Source organism: Mytilus galloprovincialis, chromosome 10 (assembly GCF_965363235.1).
Source record: "Mytilus galloprovincialis chromosome 10, xbMytGall1.hap1.1, whole genome shotgun sequence".
Lineage (NCBI taxonomy): Eukaryota > Metazoa > Mollusca > Bivalvia > Mytilida > Mytilidae > Mytilus > Mytilus galloprovincialis.
In genome coordinates, this window is record NC_134847.1 from 37489641 (window position 1) to 37507658 (window position 18018).

Here is an 18018-nt window from a genome sequence, read left to right on the forward strand (position 1 = left end):
AAATGCATTTATTCCTTCCTCACCTTTACGCCCATAAAAAATAACTAAAATCAACTTCAAGTAAACACAAAGTACATATAAAAATACAATATACTAACTTCCAATGAAGCTCTCAGTGGTCCTTCATCTAGAATCTTTACATGTTGCAGTTTTTCGTTGATTGGTTTTCTAGAATGAAGATATCGGCAGTATCATTTTCTTTGTTCAGTTGACTGTGAAATTGGTACAAAAACTCTAATGTGGCATTAAAATTAGAAAGATCATATTATAGGGAACATGTGTACTATGTTTCAAGTTGATTGCACTTCAACTTCATCAAAAACTACCTCAACCAAAAACTTTAACCTGAAGCGGCACAGATGGAAGGACGAACCAACAAACAAAAGGGCGCACAGACCAGAAAACATAATGCCCAGAAATGGTCCATAATATATTAATTTAAAAAACATATTAACAAGACCCATTCATGATTATTTTTTTGAAAATACCCTCCATATAATTCTAGAAGCATGATATCTATCATCAGTACTTTGTTGGTCAAAGATTTCCACCTGCAATACACTTATTCCACAAACATACATGCATTTAAAGTAGATTAGAGTGACCCAATTTCTTTAATGTGTCTTTGTTAATGTTTGTGTATTAATCAAAATCAATTCTCTAAGTTAAATTTATTTTCAATTTCTTTTAGGCAATAAGATAAAAACAACTACCCATGTATGACATTTTTTTTTTTTTATACTATGCATTGTGTTGAAATAAAGTAATGTACATGTACATGTACCTACACCCTTTAAATTTCAATATCAATAAATAAAATAAAGTTGATTTATCAGACGTACCTTGTCTCAAGATGGTAGTCCATCACATCCCAGGCATCCCAGAATAATGGTATGTCATCAAATATAACAAACTGGTTACCATGGTAATCTTTGGATATGGCGTTTCTGAAATAAATCAAATCTTGTTTCTAATTTTCATTGAAAAATAATAAATAAAACCCATTGATTTCCTAACTGCATCAGAGACTGGATATTTTAGACCTAAATGATTTCCTGTACCATGTTCAGGATCAATTTACTTTATAATATGTTTTGATGATTTCAGAGTTTTTTTTCTATTTTAAACTGAAATTCATTTGTATGGATGAAAAACGACCAGATGACCACTGTATGAACTATTTATAAAACTGTATAAAAAATTAAAAGTCTTGAAAAAAAAAAAATGATTCTGTACAATTGAAAACACTTTAAATTAATAGATTCATTATTTTTCTCAATTGACACAAACAAGTGCATCTTACCCAAGGTAAAGTGAGATAGTTCATTTTCATATTCAAAATCTTTAATATTCATCTGGTTAACCAAAATTTAAGCTTTAAACATAATGTAGTGAACCAATAATATATAAGAATTGTAATGTTTACACACAATAACTCATTTAATGTTAAAGTTGTAGTGAGAATTTTGATTCGTTAATCCACTTCTTTCAGATAAAAATGCAAGAATGACATTCTGTAGATTGGAAAAAAAACATGGCTGACAAAAATAATTACCTGTCATCACCATGGAGATGAAGCTGTGTCATTCTACCTTCGTAATCAAATGCTGCACTTACTACCTTGTTCTTCAACCAATGCAGCTGTCCCTGAAAACATAAAACATATGTTGTGTATATTGTTTATGGTGGATTCATTATTATTGCATAGCAATATAATATTTCCCACAGAAAGTAACCAAAGTTAGCATGCAATAAATTCTAATATTGCACTAGTGCAATAAATCTTCAAAATTCATGACGTCATCAACAACAAAATGTTAGTTTAAACCAATTTTTACTTTCAAATATTATATTGCTATACAATAAAAGGTTTATTGCATGAATATTGGGGAATATTGTCCCTCATAGAACATATATTGCACTTGTAAGCTCGTGTAATATAAAATTCTACTCTGGACAATATTCCCCAATATTCATTCAATAACCCTATAATATAAGTTGAATACCAATTTTCTTGAATTTCCTGGGTACAGGGGAACCACAAATAAAAACGTTCAAAGATTAAAAATTTCCTGAAGGAATATATGTAGACTTTACTGATACCGAGAAATCAAATATCCACAAAAGTTCAAATTTTCCTTAATCCACTAAAATTGGTATACCTGGTAGATTTATTGGTGAAAACACCAGATTAATATACGATTTACTGCACTACACTGAAGAAAATGATATCCCAGGCATTCTCCTCCTCATTGACTTTGAAAAAGCTTTTGATACAATATCCTGGATTTTCATAGAACAAGTTCTTGATTTTTTCAACTTTGGAAATTCCATAAAACATTGGGTTAAAACTTTTTTTACAAATACCAAATCAGCAATAACGCAGAATAACTTTCTTTCAGATTTTTGTATAATTGAAAGAGGTTGCAGACAAGGGGATCCTTTATCCCCTTACATTTTCTTGTTATGTGCAATAATTTTAGGAATATTACTAAGAAAAAACGAAAATATAAAAGGTATTACTATTGAAGACTCAGAATTTTTGATATCACAATATGCTGATGACACCACACTTATTTTAGATGGTTCACCAGAATCCTTAGATGCATCTCTTTGTGTTTTAGAACTATATGCTGAATGGTCTGGTCTCAAGATGAATTTAGAGAAAACAAAGGTAGTCTGGATTGGGAAAAAGAAATATAGCCAAGATACAATGTGTGTAAAGTGGGGACTGGAGTGGGGTTCCAACAGATTTACGCTCTTGGGTATTAAATATTCAGTAGACTTACAAGAAATGGAAACACTAAATTTTGAACCCAAATTTAAGGAGATAGAAAGAACAATGAAAAGCTGGTCTAACAAATACTTATCCCCAATTGGAAAAATTTCTATAATTAAAAGTCTTATAATTTCAAAGCTCAATCACCTATTTCTAACTTTACCAAATCTAAATAATGGATTACTAAATCAATTCATAAAAAATTTATTTGATTTTATTTGGGATGGTAAACCAGACAAAATTAAAAAAGAAACAATTGCTCAAATATATGAACTGGGTGGACTTAACATGTTAAATCTAAAACAATACATCAAAGGATTAAAACTAACTTGGATAAGAAGAATAATCAAACAAACTAATAATTATTGTAAGTTACTAACTTGTGCTGAAAAAATTGAATTAAATGAATTATTCTTGGTAGGTCCAAGAACACAAGTAAGAAATCCTTTTTGGCAGGAGGTTTTTAATGCTTGACTGAACTACAAACCAAAGTAGTTATTAAGAACCAATATGATTTTATCACATCTAATCTTTGGAATAATAAAGAAATCAAAATTGATATTCAAATCCCTCTATATAAAAAATGGACTGAAAAGGGCGTCTGGCTAATAAATGATTTAATTGATAATGATGGACATTTAATGAATTGGCAGGAATTTAAAAAAACATATGATATTGATACCAACTTTCTTATATTTCAAGGAGTAATGTCAGCTGTTTATTCCTACATGAAAAGTCTTAATATTAAAAGTAATCAGCTTATAAAGCCTTATGGGCCAATTATACTAACCAGGGTTTCCGCTGGCGGTCGCCATTTTTGCAATTTGCGAAAAAATAATAATTGTGGCGATAAAAATTCGTCATTAGCGAAAGAATTTGGCGAAAGAAATATATAAAACGATTTATTTTCCTCCATCTTGTTAATTTACTTTAATTTTTTCTCGAGTTTCTCGGACTTTACCCGATCAGACAATACTCGGAATTCACCTTGACCTCATTAAGATTTTGATAGAAAATCAATAATCAGCTGATTGCATTTAAAAGCTATCGACAACAAAGGACTAATTAATAAAGGTGTTGATTGAATTGTTTGACAAAATGATATGGTTGAATGGCTTCCGCTAAATGTCACATACAGAATTTATTTACCACCTTGCGACGCACGTGTTTGAAGCAAACTTTTGATGTCTCCTCTCCTTTTAAAGATAGTTAAGAAAAGAAAGCTGTTGTTGTGACGAAAAATGTTCAAAAGCAAGAAAAGTCTCTGATTTAAAACTTTAATTATCATTTGGTTTTAATATAGGTAATTGATTAGGGAGACTACTTTAAAGTCGTTTGAGTGACATGCGTGTTTCAAGCATAGTTTTACGTCTCAACTTTTTCATTTACGATGGTCAAGAAAAGAAAACTGTCGTTATGAAGAAATCTATCCAAATTCATTTAAAATTAAAGAACCTTAGTGAGCACGCTCACATACCCCACGTCCCCACATTGTCATTGGAGAAATTAAATAAGTATAAGAAAAAAAAATTGTATAAGAAAAAATATTGAATAATAATTTCCTTTTTTTTTTTAAACGTAATAATATCTGTATTGCATATTTGCTGTAACAATTTACTAAGTTTACAGCTTGTAACTTAGTATCCCTCATGTTAGTTTACTTAATAGTTTAGGGAAGCACTATTTGGTAAGATATAACTTATTCATAATATTAGTATCTATAGTACAATTGATTTCACAATTGTATAAAATAAATATTGTGAATACACATACAGATCTTTGTTAAATAATTTCTTTCCCTTTTTTTATACATTAACTTTTCCAGAATCTTTTCCGTTATCGATTTTATCAAATGATCCGTATTCCATTGAAAGAAATAGGGCATAGTTAGTGTTGTTTCAGCAAGCATGTGCGTTATCGCATTATTGATTGTGTCTAAATATTCTTATATAAACAGGATTTAACTTATTTTATAAAATTTGGTAAGTATGCAATTTTTGTTTAAGTTTCTACTGATCTATTGTATGTCGTCGTGTATATGTATTACACAAGATAAGTCATTCATTTTAGCGTGCACAATTCACAATTTGTCTACACTAGAATAAATTATTAAATAATCGTGATTACACATGTTTATCTTTTTTTTCCCTATAATGTTTATGAATAAAACAACAATATGTACCATGTCGTTACTTATGCATGGTTGAACATTTTTACAAACATGCCAACATGCATGATTGAACTTGTGAATAAAAATGACCATAATAATTTCCTGTCAATATACACATCTACATAGTATGTCCTTATTATCTACAAAATTTCATGAAATTCTGTTGTGTGTTTTCAGAGGAGTTGAGATGACAAACTGTTGCAGAAGTACATTGAAGCAAATAAGTTCAAAGTGGCGTAACTCCTAGAAATAAAATTGAATCGTAATTTCACGTCGATATGCACAACTACATAGTATGTCCTTATTATCTGAAAAGGTTTCATGAAATTCTGTTGTGTAGTTTCAGAGGAGTTGCGATGACAAACTGTTGCAGTAGTACATTGAAGCAAATAAGTTCAAAGGGGCGCAACTCCTAGAAATAAAATTGAATCGTAATTTCCCGTCGATATGCACAACTACATAATATGTCCTTTTCATATAAAAAGATTTCATGAAATTCTGTTGTGTGGTTTGAGAGGAGTTGCGATGACAAACTGTTGCAGTAGTACATTAAGTAAATAAGTTCAAAGGGGCGTAACTCCTAGAAAAAAAATTGAATCGCAATTTCCCGTCGATATGCACAACTACATAGGATGTCCTTATTATCTGAAAAGGTTTCGTGAAATTCTGTTGTGTGGTTTGAGAGGAGTTGCGATGACAAACTGTTGCAGTAGTACATTAAAGAAGATAAGTTCAAAGGGGCGTAACTCCTAGAAAAAAAATTGAATCGCAATTTCCCTTCGATATGCACAACTACATAGTATGTCCTTATTATCTGAAAAGGTTTCGTGAAATTCTGTTGTGTGGTTTGAGAGGAGTTGCGATGACAAGAAACAGGACTGACGGACGGACGGGTCAAAAACATTATACCCTCCGCAACTTTGTTGCGTGGGGTATAATAAAATAAGTTTGAGGGAATAATCATAGACACAATGGAGCAAAATCATCTTATTTAAGGGAGGGGCGGGGGTGGGTAGAAAAAAAGGTAAATTTTAAACGAAAAATATAGTTATGTTACTTGGCGAAAAAAATAATAAAGTGGCGAAAAATATATTGTTTTGGCGAAAGAGGTGGCGAAAAAAATAATTGACCATGGGGAAACCCTGATACCAACTACTATTTCCATATTTATGAAATCTACAAAAGGATCAAAAGACATGTACAATGTTTTACAGTGACTTGACTGTTAGTGTTGCTCTCCACCAATTGCAACTCATTCAAAATTTTGACCAAATTGCAATTTGTTTTATTAAACCAAATTGTTCAACTGGTCAGAATATTGAACAAATTGTTCAGTCAAAATGTGAAAGTGCAAGGTGATAAAATAAAATATACTTACAATGCTATAAGACTTTAACTCCACTTTAATGATGTTGTGACAAAATTAGTTTATCAGTTTGTATAGTTATATTATAGCAATTTCCATGCTGAAGAGGAACTGTTTATTTTGAATTGCTATAAAATTGTCCAAACTAAGCTTTCATATAGTTTTTCTTTCTAAAAGTATTCTATATTTATAAGAATCAGATATCATTTTAAATAAAACATCATATATTCAGTAAAATATGTGTGAAATAACAATATGCTATTGATAAGTTTTCAGGGGAGATAACCTAAAATATTATTCTTTTGAATAAAGACTTTTTCAAAGAAAAGTTATTATCTCCCCCCATGGAAACTTCCTACAAACATATATTGCAATTTTACACATATTTTACTGAATATGAAATGTTTTAATTCACATAATGTCTGATTCTTATAAATATAGAATACTTTTAGAAAGAAAAACTATATGAAAGCTTAGTTTGGACAATTTAATAGCAATTCAAAATAAACAGTTCCCCTTCAGCATGGAAATGAATATAATATAACTATACAAACTGATAAACTAATTTTGTCACATCAAAATCACGTCTCAGTCATTACAGCTCAACGGACGTGCTGGGCCAGCTCTCCTTTACCCGCTATCTTCGATGAGGGTTTACAGTTAGATATCAACGACTTACTACTTAAGATGACAGAAACCAATCCATGCCGTACAGATAGACGTAGTAGTTGGCGTACCCGCATTAACATGCACTCCAAAACCATTGTATCATGGGGAGTGTCATGCCGATTAACGTCCGAGGGCTGTATCCTAGGCGTTGGGCGATACGACCTACGTTTCACTGCCTCACGGCTTTGGTCCTGATAACGCTTCCTGTCATCTTTAGAACTACATCCGAGATCATCTACCAGTATTCCATCATCGAGGCTAGCGGGCTGCCAAGCTGACCAAACTGGCCCTGAAAGCAGCCGTTGTGAAGAAGTAAAATCCAAAATAGTAAACAAACCAAAATCAACTCACCAAAACCAAGATGGCGGCCTCCATTTGGTGTCCTTACTACCTGTTCCTGACCCACGGCACAAAATATTCAAACGCTCACCAATCGCCTTCGGGCACCGAGCCGACCGTGCGAGGGCTGTATAGCCAGTCAAGGTCGTTAAACACTTCCATATATATTTTGTCACAACATCATTAAAGTGGAGTTAAAGTCTTATAGGATTGTAAGTATGTTTTATTTTATCACCTTGCACTTTCGTGACTTGGCTGTGGTTTTCTACAGCAATTGGTTCAAATTTCTGACCAGTTGAACAATTTGATTTTATAAAACAAATTGCAATTTGGTCAAAATTTTGAATGAATTGCAATTGGTGGAGAGCAACACTAACAGTCAAGTCACTGTAAATGAAAAAATAACAAATATCACATCACAGCAAAAGTGGTCCTTAATCTTAAATAGACATAATATTATTTGGAATAAAATATAGAGACTTCCATTTTACATTACTAAAAACTCAAAATTACAGTGGCTCCAATACAGGATTAATCACAGAATTTTGGGAACTAATAAATTACTCTACAAAATTAAAGTCTCACAAAACAATAAATGCACTTTCTGTACGGACTCAATAGAAACTATTGAACACATATTCTGGACATGTCCAAAAGTTTTTGATGTTTGGGAAGAACTTAATAAATGGATATATTCAAAAGTCCAAATTGAACTACCACTTAATTTAGATATTGTCTTATTTGGGATATTAGAAAACCAGGTGCTCCGCAGGGCGCAGCTTTATACGACCGCAGAGGTCGAACCCTGAACAGTTGGGGCAAGTATGGACAAAACATTCAAGCGTGATACAGCTCTGAATTTGGATTGTGATCAAATTTTTGACATTACATGGTTTTTTTTTACACAAAACAAATGTCAAGATTTTACAAATCAATTAAAGATTTCTTCTTCAAACTTTTTAAATCTAAAATTAAATAGTTGACACAGCATAGGTTTCTGACACAGAATGAATGTGGTCTAATGAACTTAAAAGTTTTTTTTTGCCTTTGAGCAATTCACTATGCTGTTGAATATTAATCCTCTCAAAAAAATGTTTGAAGAAATTTTCTTTTTATTTATGAAATCTGAAATGAGAAAAATTTAAACCCCCCCCCCCTTTTTTTTCACATCCCCGTTTCCCTTTTTCCAAAACTGATATCAATTCAAATTTCTAATAACTACTCTTTTAAATACATCATAAAATATTAAAATGTAAAATAAAGTGCTTGTTATCACTGAATGGTAAAGATTGGTTGGTAGTAAAAGTGAATATACATTGTTTATTGTATAAAACAATAAAAAAAACTTCATCAGCAACATTTTATATTGGCAAATTACCAATGAAGTTATTTACATAAAGTTATTGGCAAATAAAAATAGAAAATGACATCATAGTCATGTCTGGCAAATGTCCAACATACATTATCTAAAAACATTTTAGATAAGATAAGGAAAAAAAGCTTCATCAGCAACATTTTATATTGGCAAATTTCCAATGAAGTTATTTACATAAAGTTATTGGCAAATAAAAATAGAAAATGACATCATAGTCATGTCTGGCAAATTTCCAACATATATTATCAACTACTATTCTATACAAAGAAAGATAACTCCAATTGAAAATTAATTGCTATTGCACAATATTGTGCAATTAGATATTTCTTGCTATTGTGCAATACTGTGCAATTGAAAATTTCTTGCTATTGCACAATACTTGATATGGAATCCTGATTTGGACCAACTTGAAAACTGGGCCCATAATCAAAAATCAAAGTACATATTTAGATAAAGCATATCAAATAAGCCCAAGAATTTAATTTTTTTTAAAATCAAACTTAGTTTAATTTTGGACCCTTTGGACCTTAATATAGACCAATTTGAAAACTGGACCAAAAATTAAGAATCTACATACACAGTTAGATTTGGCATATCAAAGAACCCATTTATTCAATTTTTGATGAAATCAAACAAAGTTTAATTTTGGACCCCCATTTGGACCAACTTGAAAACTAGGCCAATAATTAAAAATCTAAGTACATTTTTAAATTCAGTATATCAAAGAACCCCAAGGATTCAATTTTTGTTAAAATCAAACTAAGTTTAATTTTGGACCCTTTGGACCTTAATGTAGACCAATTTGAAAACGGGACCAAAAATTAAGAATCTACATACATAGTTAGATTCGGCATATCAAAGAACCCCAATTATTCAATTTTTGATGAAATCACACAAAGTTCAATTTTGGACCCTTTGGGCCCCTTATTCCTAAACTGTTAGGACCAAAACTCCCAAAATCAAACCCAACCTTCCTTTTATGGTCATAAACCTTGTGCTTAAATTTCATAGATTTCTATTTACTTATACTAAAGTTATGGTGCAAAAACCAAAAATAATGCTTATTTGGGCCCCTTTTTGGCCCTTAATTCATAAACTGTTGTGACCTCAACTCCAAAAATCAATCCCAACCTTCCTTTTGTGGTCATGAACATTGTGTTTAAATTTCATTGATTTCTATTTACTTAACTAAAGTAATTGTGCGAAAACCAAGAATAATGCTTATTTGGGCCCTTTTTTGGCCCCTAATTCCTAAACTGTTGGAACCAAAACTCCCAAAATCAATCCCAACCTTTCTTTTGTGGTCATAAACCTTGTGTCAAAATTTCATAGATTTCTATTAACTTAAACTAAAGTTATAGTGCGAAAACCAAGAAAATGCTTATTTGGGCCCTTTTTGGCCCCTAATTCCTAAAATGTTGGGACCAAAACTCCCAAAATCAATCCCAACCTTCCTTTTCTGGTCATAAACCTTGTGTTAAAATTTCATAGATTTTTATTCACTTTTATTAAAGTTAGAGTGCGAAAACTAAAAGTATTCGGACGACGACGACGACGCCGACGACGCCAACGTGATAGCAATATACGACGAAAAATTTTTCAAATTTTGCGGTCGTATAAAAACAGAAAAAAACTACATAAGAAATCTCATAATACTTTTAACTAAATATTATATATACAAAACAAAAATGCAATGTGGACAAGTAAATAGTGTAGCCTTAAAAAATTATCTTAAAGAAAATTTGTTCATTGAAAAAATAATATTTTATAAAAATAAACCATTGCAAAGAGCGTACACCTGCTGGAACGTCGAACCCCTGGCTCCAACTAATAGAATGATTTTATAAATTAATTTTCACGTAATAAAAAATATCTACCCAATCCATGCTACCTCAGAGTAAGATTTTCTGTTCTTTTTTTTAAATTATTATTTATAATACATGTATAATACGTTTATAGAAGGATTCAAAATATCAACTTTATGTACCTGTCTCGATTTTGCTGATGTACTATGAACTTATTTACTATTATTTATATATATGTAGTTCTTTGCCAATAAACACATTACAAAAAAAATTGGTACCAACAAAAACAAATGAATCCACAGCATAAAGATTATGTCATGCTATAGATGGTGGCTGATGTAGGAACTCTTTATTTACTCCTAAATTATGTTGATATCCTTTTGCCAGGTTTAAAACAAGGATTTCAGATGAAAAGCATGTTTATGAAAACAAAGATATCAAAATACGACAAAATGCTTCCAAAAGAGCAACAAATTGAAAAAAAAATGATACAAATATTTTTTATGTTTAAGATGTCATACACACATTGAATCATATCTTTTTGATCCCAAAACAAGTTCTCCATTAACCTCGGATATTAAAGGCTCTCATCTCAAGGTTATGTCTAACGATTGCAAGTAACAGGCTGATAACTGGACCGATATGGGATATGCAATGTCATTACATTCAACCAAATGTGTCCAATTGGAGATTGATTTTTGATACAGATGAACTGCTTGTACTGTAAATTCAGAAGTAATGGCAAGGTTTTTTATTATTGCAATAAATGCAATAGGGTTATAATCGCAATGGGCCATTCCAGTTAATTTTGACAGGTGGGGATAGATGGGGAGATTTTTTTTTATACGTATCAGAAAAAACATCATGAAAAACTACCTATCAGATCTAAAATTTAAGACCTATCAGATGTAGAGTTTCTGTTCATATTGGTGGATGGGCTTTCATGGGAAAAATGACCTACTGCTGCAAGACCCTCAGAATTTTTTTGCGTATAATTGTATATGTCAGATGAAAAAAAAAAAAAAAATAACACCCCTAAGATGTTTAAAATTCACACCCCTCAGAAAGGACCATTCATTCCCCTATAGTAGACATTAACTGGAATGGCCCAATAATTTAAACTTGCATTGATTTCTTTTTAATAAGAATTAAACAGGATTTTTCTTAAAATCCCAAAAATTAAAATTGCATTTTAGTCTAAAATGACAAAATCGCAATAATCAATGCACGCAATAATTTCTGAATTTACAGTATTCATCATTTCTTTGAATGCAACTGTGATATAATATTCTTAGATGTATTTTGACTCTTACCTTTTTAAATGCGTGTGTATGATGCGGACAAGTAATTGGTTTATACACTGTGTATCCATAACCTCCTACTTCCATAAAAGCTGAAAGTATATATGTCATAATGTGCATAATAGTCTCATAAATTCAAAAATAGTATGTTAAAAACCATTATTTTTTTTATTTGTATATCAAAAAATAATTTTACAAACATGAATAAGAGGGAAGTTTTCATTTTTTTAATTTGCTTGAAAGATGGTGAATGAAACAGAAGAGGTTGTCAGACTTATGCATAAATGACCCTCATGATAGTGTCTTCGATAAGAGGTTGTCAGACTTATGTATAAATGACCCTCATGATAGTGTCTTTGATAACAGGTTGTCAGACTTATGCATAAATGACCCTCATGATAGTGTCTTCGATAAGAGGTTGTCAGACTTATGCATAAATGACCCTTATGATAGTGTCTTCGATAAGAGGTTTGTCAGACTTATGCATAAATGACCCTCATGATAGTGTCTTCCATAAGAGGTTGTCAGACTTATGCATAAATGACCCTCATGATAGTGTCTTCGATAAGAGGTTGTCAGACGTTTGCATAAATGACCCTCATGATAGTGTCTTCGATAAGAGGTTTGTCAGACTTATGCATAAATGACCCTCATGAAAGTGTCTTCGATAAGAGGTTGTCAGACTTATGCATAAATGACCCTCATGATAGTGTCTTCGATAAGAGGTTGTCAGACTTATGTATAAATGACCCTCATCATAGTGTCTTCCATAGTTATTAAAACATATGAGAATCAGTAAAAAGATTGAAGATGGCAAAAATAATATAACTATTAAAACTGATCGTCAGTATCAGCGGTTTAATTGATATTTGTAAGATATCAATTTACAGAGATTTTGTGAGGATGACTAATGTGACTTCTGACCCAAAGATAATTAAGGTCAAGGTAAAGAGAATGGGAAAACCCCTAATTCAAATACTCAATAAAATACAAGTGTTTAGTTACTTTGATAAAACCACAAATAATGGTATCATTGAAATAGCATATATTTCTCTAACCAAGAAAATTAATACCCATGAAAATAACTGAATCCACAGTATACTGAAATGTTAATCACTTATGAGTGTGTCTGTCACAGAATAGAATTCCTTCCTAACATAAGTTCCAAAAGGAAAATATATTCTGGAATATTATTTCCACAGGAATAAATATTACAGTATATGTTCCTAACCGAATAAATGGTATAGAATATTTGTTCCAACAGGAATAAATATTATGACAATGTTTATAACAAAGTTTCCATCGGAACTTCTGTTAGGCGGAACAAATATATGTTGACATGTCTTCTTTGAAGTGTTTCTCTGTATTTATGAAATGCATATGCTCCACCTACTTTAGCTGTGTTAAAAGACATATGCCAAATTAATTATAAGGTTTTCACCCATATTTTGCAGTTTACTGAACATGGAAATGTGTTGGGGAGAGTGGTGCATGGTGACCTATGGACGCATATTTTCTTTCTCCATGTTATAAAGATAATGGAAAGAAAAACCTTAATTTATCGAGAAAATCAAAAAGTGAAAGTAAAATTTATATAAGGAAACTGTTTACGACAGGTAAAGGACAATCCTCTAAAACATTAAGCAACATTTCATAAGAGTACACTTAATTTTTAACATTATTCTATTTTAAAATACTGTAAAAAATACTGTAAAAATACTGTAAAAAATGTTGTTGATATCTTTTTTTTAACAGGCTTGGTTCATTTAAATATTTAGACACATTTATTCAATTTATTGTTTAATACCCTTATTATCTGTGACATATACAAAGTAACTATTTACCCAAAGTTTGACCAAAACTGTCAATCTGTGTAAGATCACTGTCAGTGGAGACACGACGTTTCTTAGATGCACTTTGACCTTTATTATCAAGTGCAATAACTCCTTTCCTCTCCCATCCAAGAGTGTTATTTATGATGATGCTGGAACTATCTGACTTTTTCTCATTAGTGAATGGAACATCAGCCAGTAATTTTTTATACTTTTTCTCCACACCTGTAAGAAAATTAAATTTTGAGAGAGCACATAACAAAAGTGGGATCACTTAAAGAAATTATAAATGATACTTAATTTTCAAAGGCATGAATCATAATATATAGTTTGGACAATATTTTTATTACAGATGTGTCAGCAACTATTTGACAGTAATGACATTAACTAGAGGCTCTAAAGAGCATGTGTCGCTCACCTTGGTATTTGTGAATATTAAACAAAAGAAGAAGATAGATTCATGACAAAATTGTGTTTTGGTGATGGTGATGTCTTACTTTACTGAACATTCTTGCTGCTTACAATTATCTCGATCTATAATGAACTTGGCCCTGTAGTTTCAGTGGAAAATGTTAGTAAAAATTTACAAATTTTATGAAAATTGTTAAAAATTGACTATAAAGGACAATAACTCCTTAGGGGGTCAATTGACCATTTCAGTCATGTTGACTTATTTGTAAATCTTACTTTTCTGAACATTATTGCTGTTTACAGGTTATCTCTATCTATAATAGTATTCAAGATAATGACCAAAAACAGCAAAATTTCCTTAAACTTATCAATTTAGGGGCAGCAACCCAACAAAGAGTTGTCCGATTCATCTGAAAATTTAAGAACAGATAGATCTTGACCCGATAAACAATTTTACCCCTGTCAGATTTGCTCTAAATGCTTTGGTTTTTGAGTTATAAGCCAAAAACTGCATTTTTCCCCTATGTTCTATTTTTAGCCATGGTGGCCATCTTGGTTGGTTGGATGGCCAGGTCATCGGACACATTTTTTAAACTAGATACCCCAATAATGATTGTGGCCAAGTTTGGATTAATTTGGCCAAGTAGTTTCAGAGGAGAAGATTTTTGTAAAAAATTACCAAGATTTACGAAAAATGGTTAAAAATTGACTATAAAGGGCAATAACTCCTAAAGGGGTCAACTGACCATTTTGGTCATGTTGACTTATTTGTAAATCTTACTTTACTGAACATTATTGCTGTTTACAGTTTATCTCTATCTATAACAATATTCAAGATAATAAACCATAACAGTCAAATTTCCTTAAAATTACCAATTCAGGGGCAGCAACCCAACAACGGGTTGTCCGATTCATCTGAAAATTTCAGGGCAGATAGATCTTGACCTGACAAACAATTTTAGCCTGTCAGATTTGCTCTTAATGCTTTGGTTTTTGAGTTATAAGCCAAAAACTGCATTTTACCCCTATGTTCTATTTTTAGCCATGGCGGCCATCTTGGTTGGTTGGCCGGGTCACCGGACACATTTTTTAAACTAGATACCCCAATGATGATTGTGGCCAAGTTTGGATTAATTTGGCCCAGTAGTTTCAGAGGAGAAGATTTTTGTAAAAGATTACTAAGATTTACGAAAAATGGTTAAAAATTGACTATAAAGGGCAATAACTCCTAAAGGGGTCAACTGACCATTTCGGTCATGTTGACTTATTTGTAAATCTAACTTTGTTGAACATTATTGCTGTAAACAGTTTATCTCTATCTATAATAATATTCAAGATAATAACCAAAAACAGTAAAATTTCCTTAAAATTACCAATTTAGGGGCAGCAACCACACAACAGGTTGTCCGATTCATCTGAAAATTTCAGGGCAGATGGGACAACATCCCTAATGCGCCTCGAAATGAGGAACTCAAAAGTCACGTGTAAAGAAAAAATCTCTGTGTAGTGATATTGGACATGTTTCTATTTTTAACAAATGACTGAACTTAATTATTTGTGGTGATTAGGAAAGTAGAGGAACATAGAATAAATGTGTAAAAACTATGGAGCTATTGAATGTGTTCAAAGTATTAAATTTTCAAAGAACTTATTGTGTTAAAAAGGGGATATTTTACCACAAGGAGCCGCATCACAAAAGGATGTTCGGGGTTTGCTAATTTACAGGAAAAGTAATCTCACTTCGTACCCCGAAAATTTAACCACATATGTGAAAATGTCACAGCTTCGAAACGAGCTATCATACATATCCAAGTTTACGATATGGACTGAGCTACAGGAAAAAACGTTACCATTACCGCCTATGTAAAAACAATTAAAGATATTGAGCCAGATAGATTTCGACCTGATAAACAATTTTACCCAATGTCAGATTTGCTCTAAATGCTTTGGTTTTTGAGTTATAAGCCAAAAACTGTATTTTACCCCTATGTTCTATTTTTAGCCATGGCAGCCATCTTGGTTGGATGGCCGGGTCACCGGACACATTTTTTAAACTAAATACCCCAAAGATGATTGTGGCCAAGTTTGGATTAATTTGGCTAAGTAGTTTCAGAGGAGAAGATTTTTGTAAAAGATTACTAAGATTTACGAACTAGAGGCTCTAAAGAGCCTGTGTCGCTCACCTTGGTCTATGTGCATATTAAACAAAGGACACAAATGGATTCATGACAAAATTGTATTTTGGTGATGGTGATGTGTTTGAAGTTCTTACTTTACTGAATGTTCTTGCTTCTTACAATTATATCTATAATGAACTTTGCCCATTAGTAACAGAGAAAAATATTTGGTAAAAATTTACATAAATTTACCAAATTAATGAAAATTGTTAAAAATTTACTATAAAGGGCAATAACTCCTTAAGGGGTCAATTGACCATTAGGTCACGTTGACTTATTTGTAGATCTTACTTTGCTGAACATTATTGCTGTTTACAGTTTATCGCTATCTATAAAAGTATTCAAGATAATAACCAAAAACGTCAAAATTTCTTTAAAAATTACCAATTGGAGGGCAGCAACCCAACAACCGGTTGTCCAATTCATTTGAATATTTCAGGGCAGATATATATTGACTTGATTAACAATTTAACTCCTTGTCAAATTTGCTCTAAATGATTTGGTTTCAGAGTTATAAGCCAAAATCTACATTTTACCCCTGTTCTATTTTTAGCCGTGGTGGCCATCTTGGTTGGATGGCCAGGTCATCGGACACGTTTTTCAAATAAGATACCCCAAAGATGATTGTGGCCAAGTTTGAATTAATTTGGCCCAGTAGTTTCAGAGGAGAAGATTTTTGTAAAAGATAACTAAGATTTACGAAAAATGGTTAAAAATTGACTATAAAGGGCAATAACTCCTAAAGGGGTCAACTGACCATTTCGGTCATGTTGACTTATTTGTAAATCTTACTTTGATGAACATTATTGCTGTTTACAGTTTATCTCTATCTATAATAATATTCAAGATAATAACCAAAAACAGCAAAATTGCCTCAAAATTACCAATTCAGGGGCAGCAACCCAACAACGGGTTGACCCATTCATCTGAAAATTTCAGGGCAGATAGATCTTGACCTGATAAACATTTTACTCCATGTCAGATTTCTTCTAAATGTTTTGGTTTTTGAGTTATAAGCCAAAAACTGCATTTTACCCCTATGTTCTATTTTTAGCCGTGGCCAGGTGAGCTAAAAAGGTTTTGATTATAGAATATGTGAATAATGGTGGAATCACTTATTACAAAATTACAATATATTCTGGACAGTCAATTTGATATGTCAGTAATTATGGGAAAGAAATTTTATTAATCATAAAGATTGTAAAGTTCTTCAACTAAAATGGTCAATCTAACATTGTTTAAAATAAAATCAAAATCAAACATGAATATAGAATGAAGCTATATGATGTTGGCTTTCAACCATTTGTGGAGAAAGCATGCTGAGCTCTTGGTTGTCAACTTGTATTGTAAGTTTGCTGTCCCCTTGACTTTACACCACATCTCCGGTTATTCATCTTACTATTAATATTATACAAAATACCTTGTAAAAATATTTCACAAACCTTTGTATAAATCTACAGCGTCTTTGAAAACCTGGAAATATATAAACAAATATTATTCTTAAATAGGTCAAACAACCGAAAGTCAAATTAAGTCCTTATTATATTTCTATTTTATTCTAATTTAACCAAATCAATTTCAAAGCAAGTAGTTCTGCAAACACATTTTTTGTTAATATCACACTTAATCAAAAGACAGAGAAAACATTTGATTTTACACTTTTCACATATTTCTTTGTTTTTTTCAGCATGTTTTCTGAAAACATCACACAAAACTTTGCCATCAAAATACAACAAGAAAAATGTAACTTATGTTATCTGTTGTTCCAGGGACAATGTGGTTCATAAATCAGTG

General features: G+C 31.6%; 1 protein-coding gene across 2 annotated transcripts in view; it reads right to left on the bottom strand.

The window, feature by feature from the left end:
* Positions 1-18018, bottom strand: part of LOC143047494 (alpha-mannosidase 2C1-like) — an 86827-nt gene that overhangs the window by 8864 nt on the left and 59945 nt on the right. For both annotated transcript variants that reach the window (XM_076220552.1, XM_076220551.1), the window contains 6 exons: positions 17667-17697; positions 13649-13861; positions 11817-11896; positions 1556-1647; positions 843-947; positions 99-168 (listed from right to left, as the gene is read on the bottom strand). In XM_076220552.1, coding sequence (XP_076076667.1) covers positions 99-168; positions 843-947; positions 1556-1647; positions 11817-11896; positions 13649-13861; positions 17667-17697 — 591 coding nt within the window. The remainder of the gene's footprint in view (positions 1-98; positions 169-842; positions 948-1555; positions 1648-11816; positions 11897-13648; positions 13862-17666; positions 17698-18018) is intronic.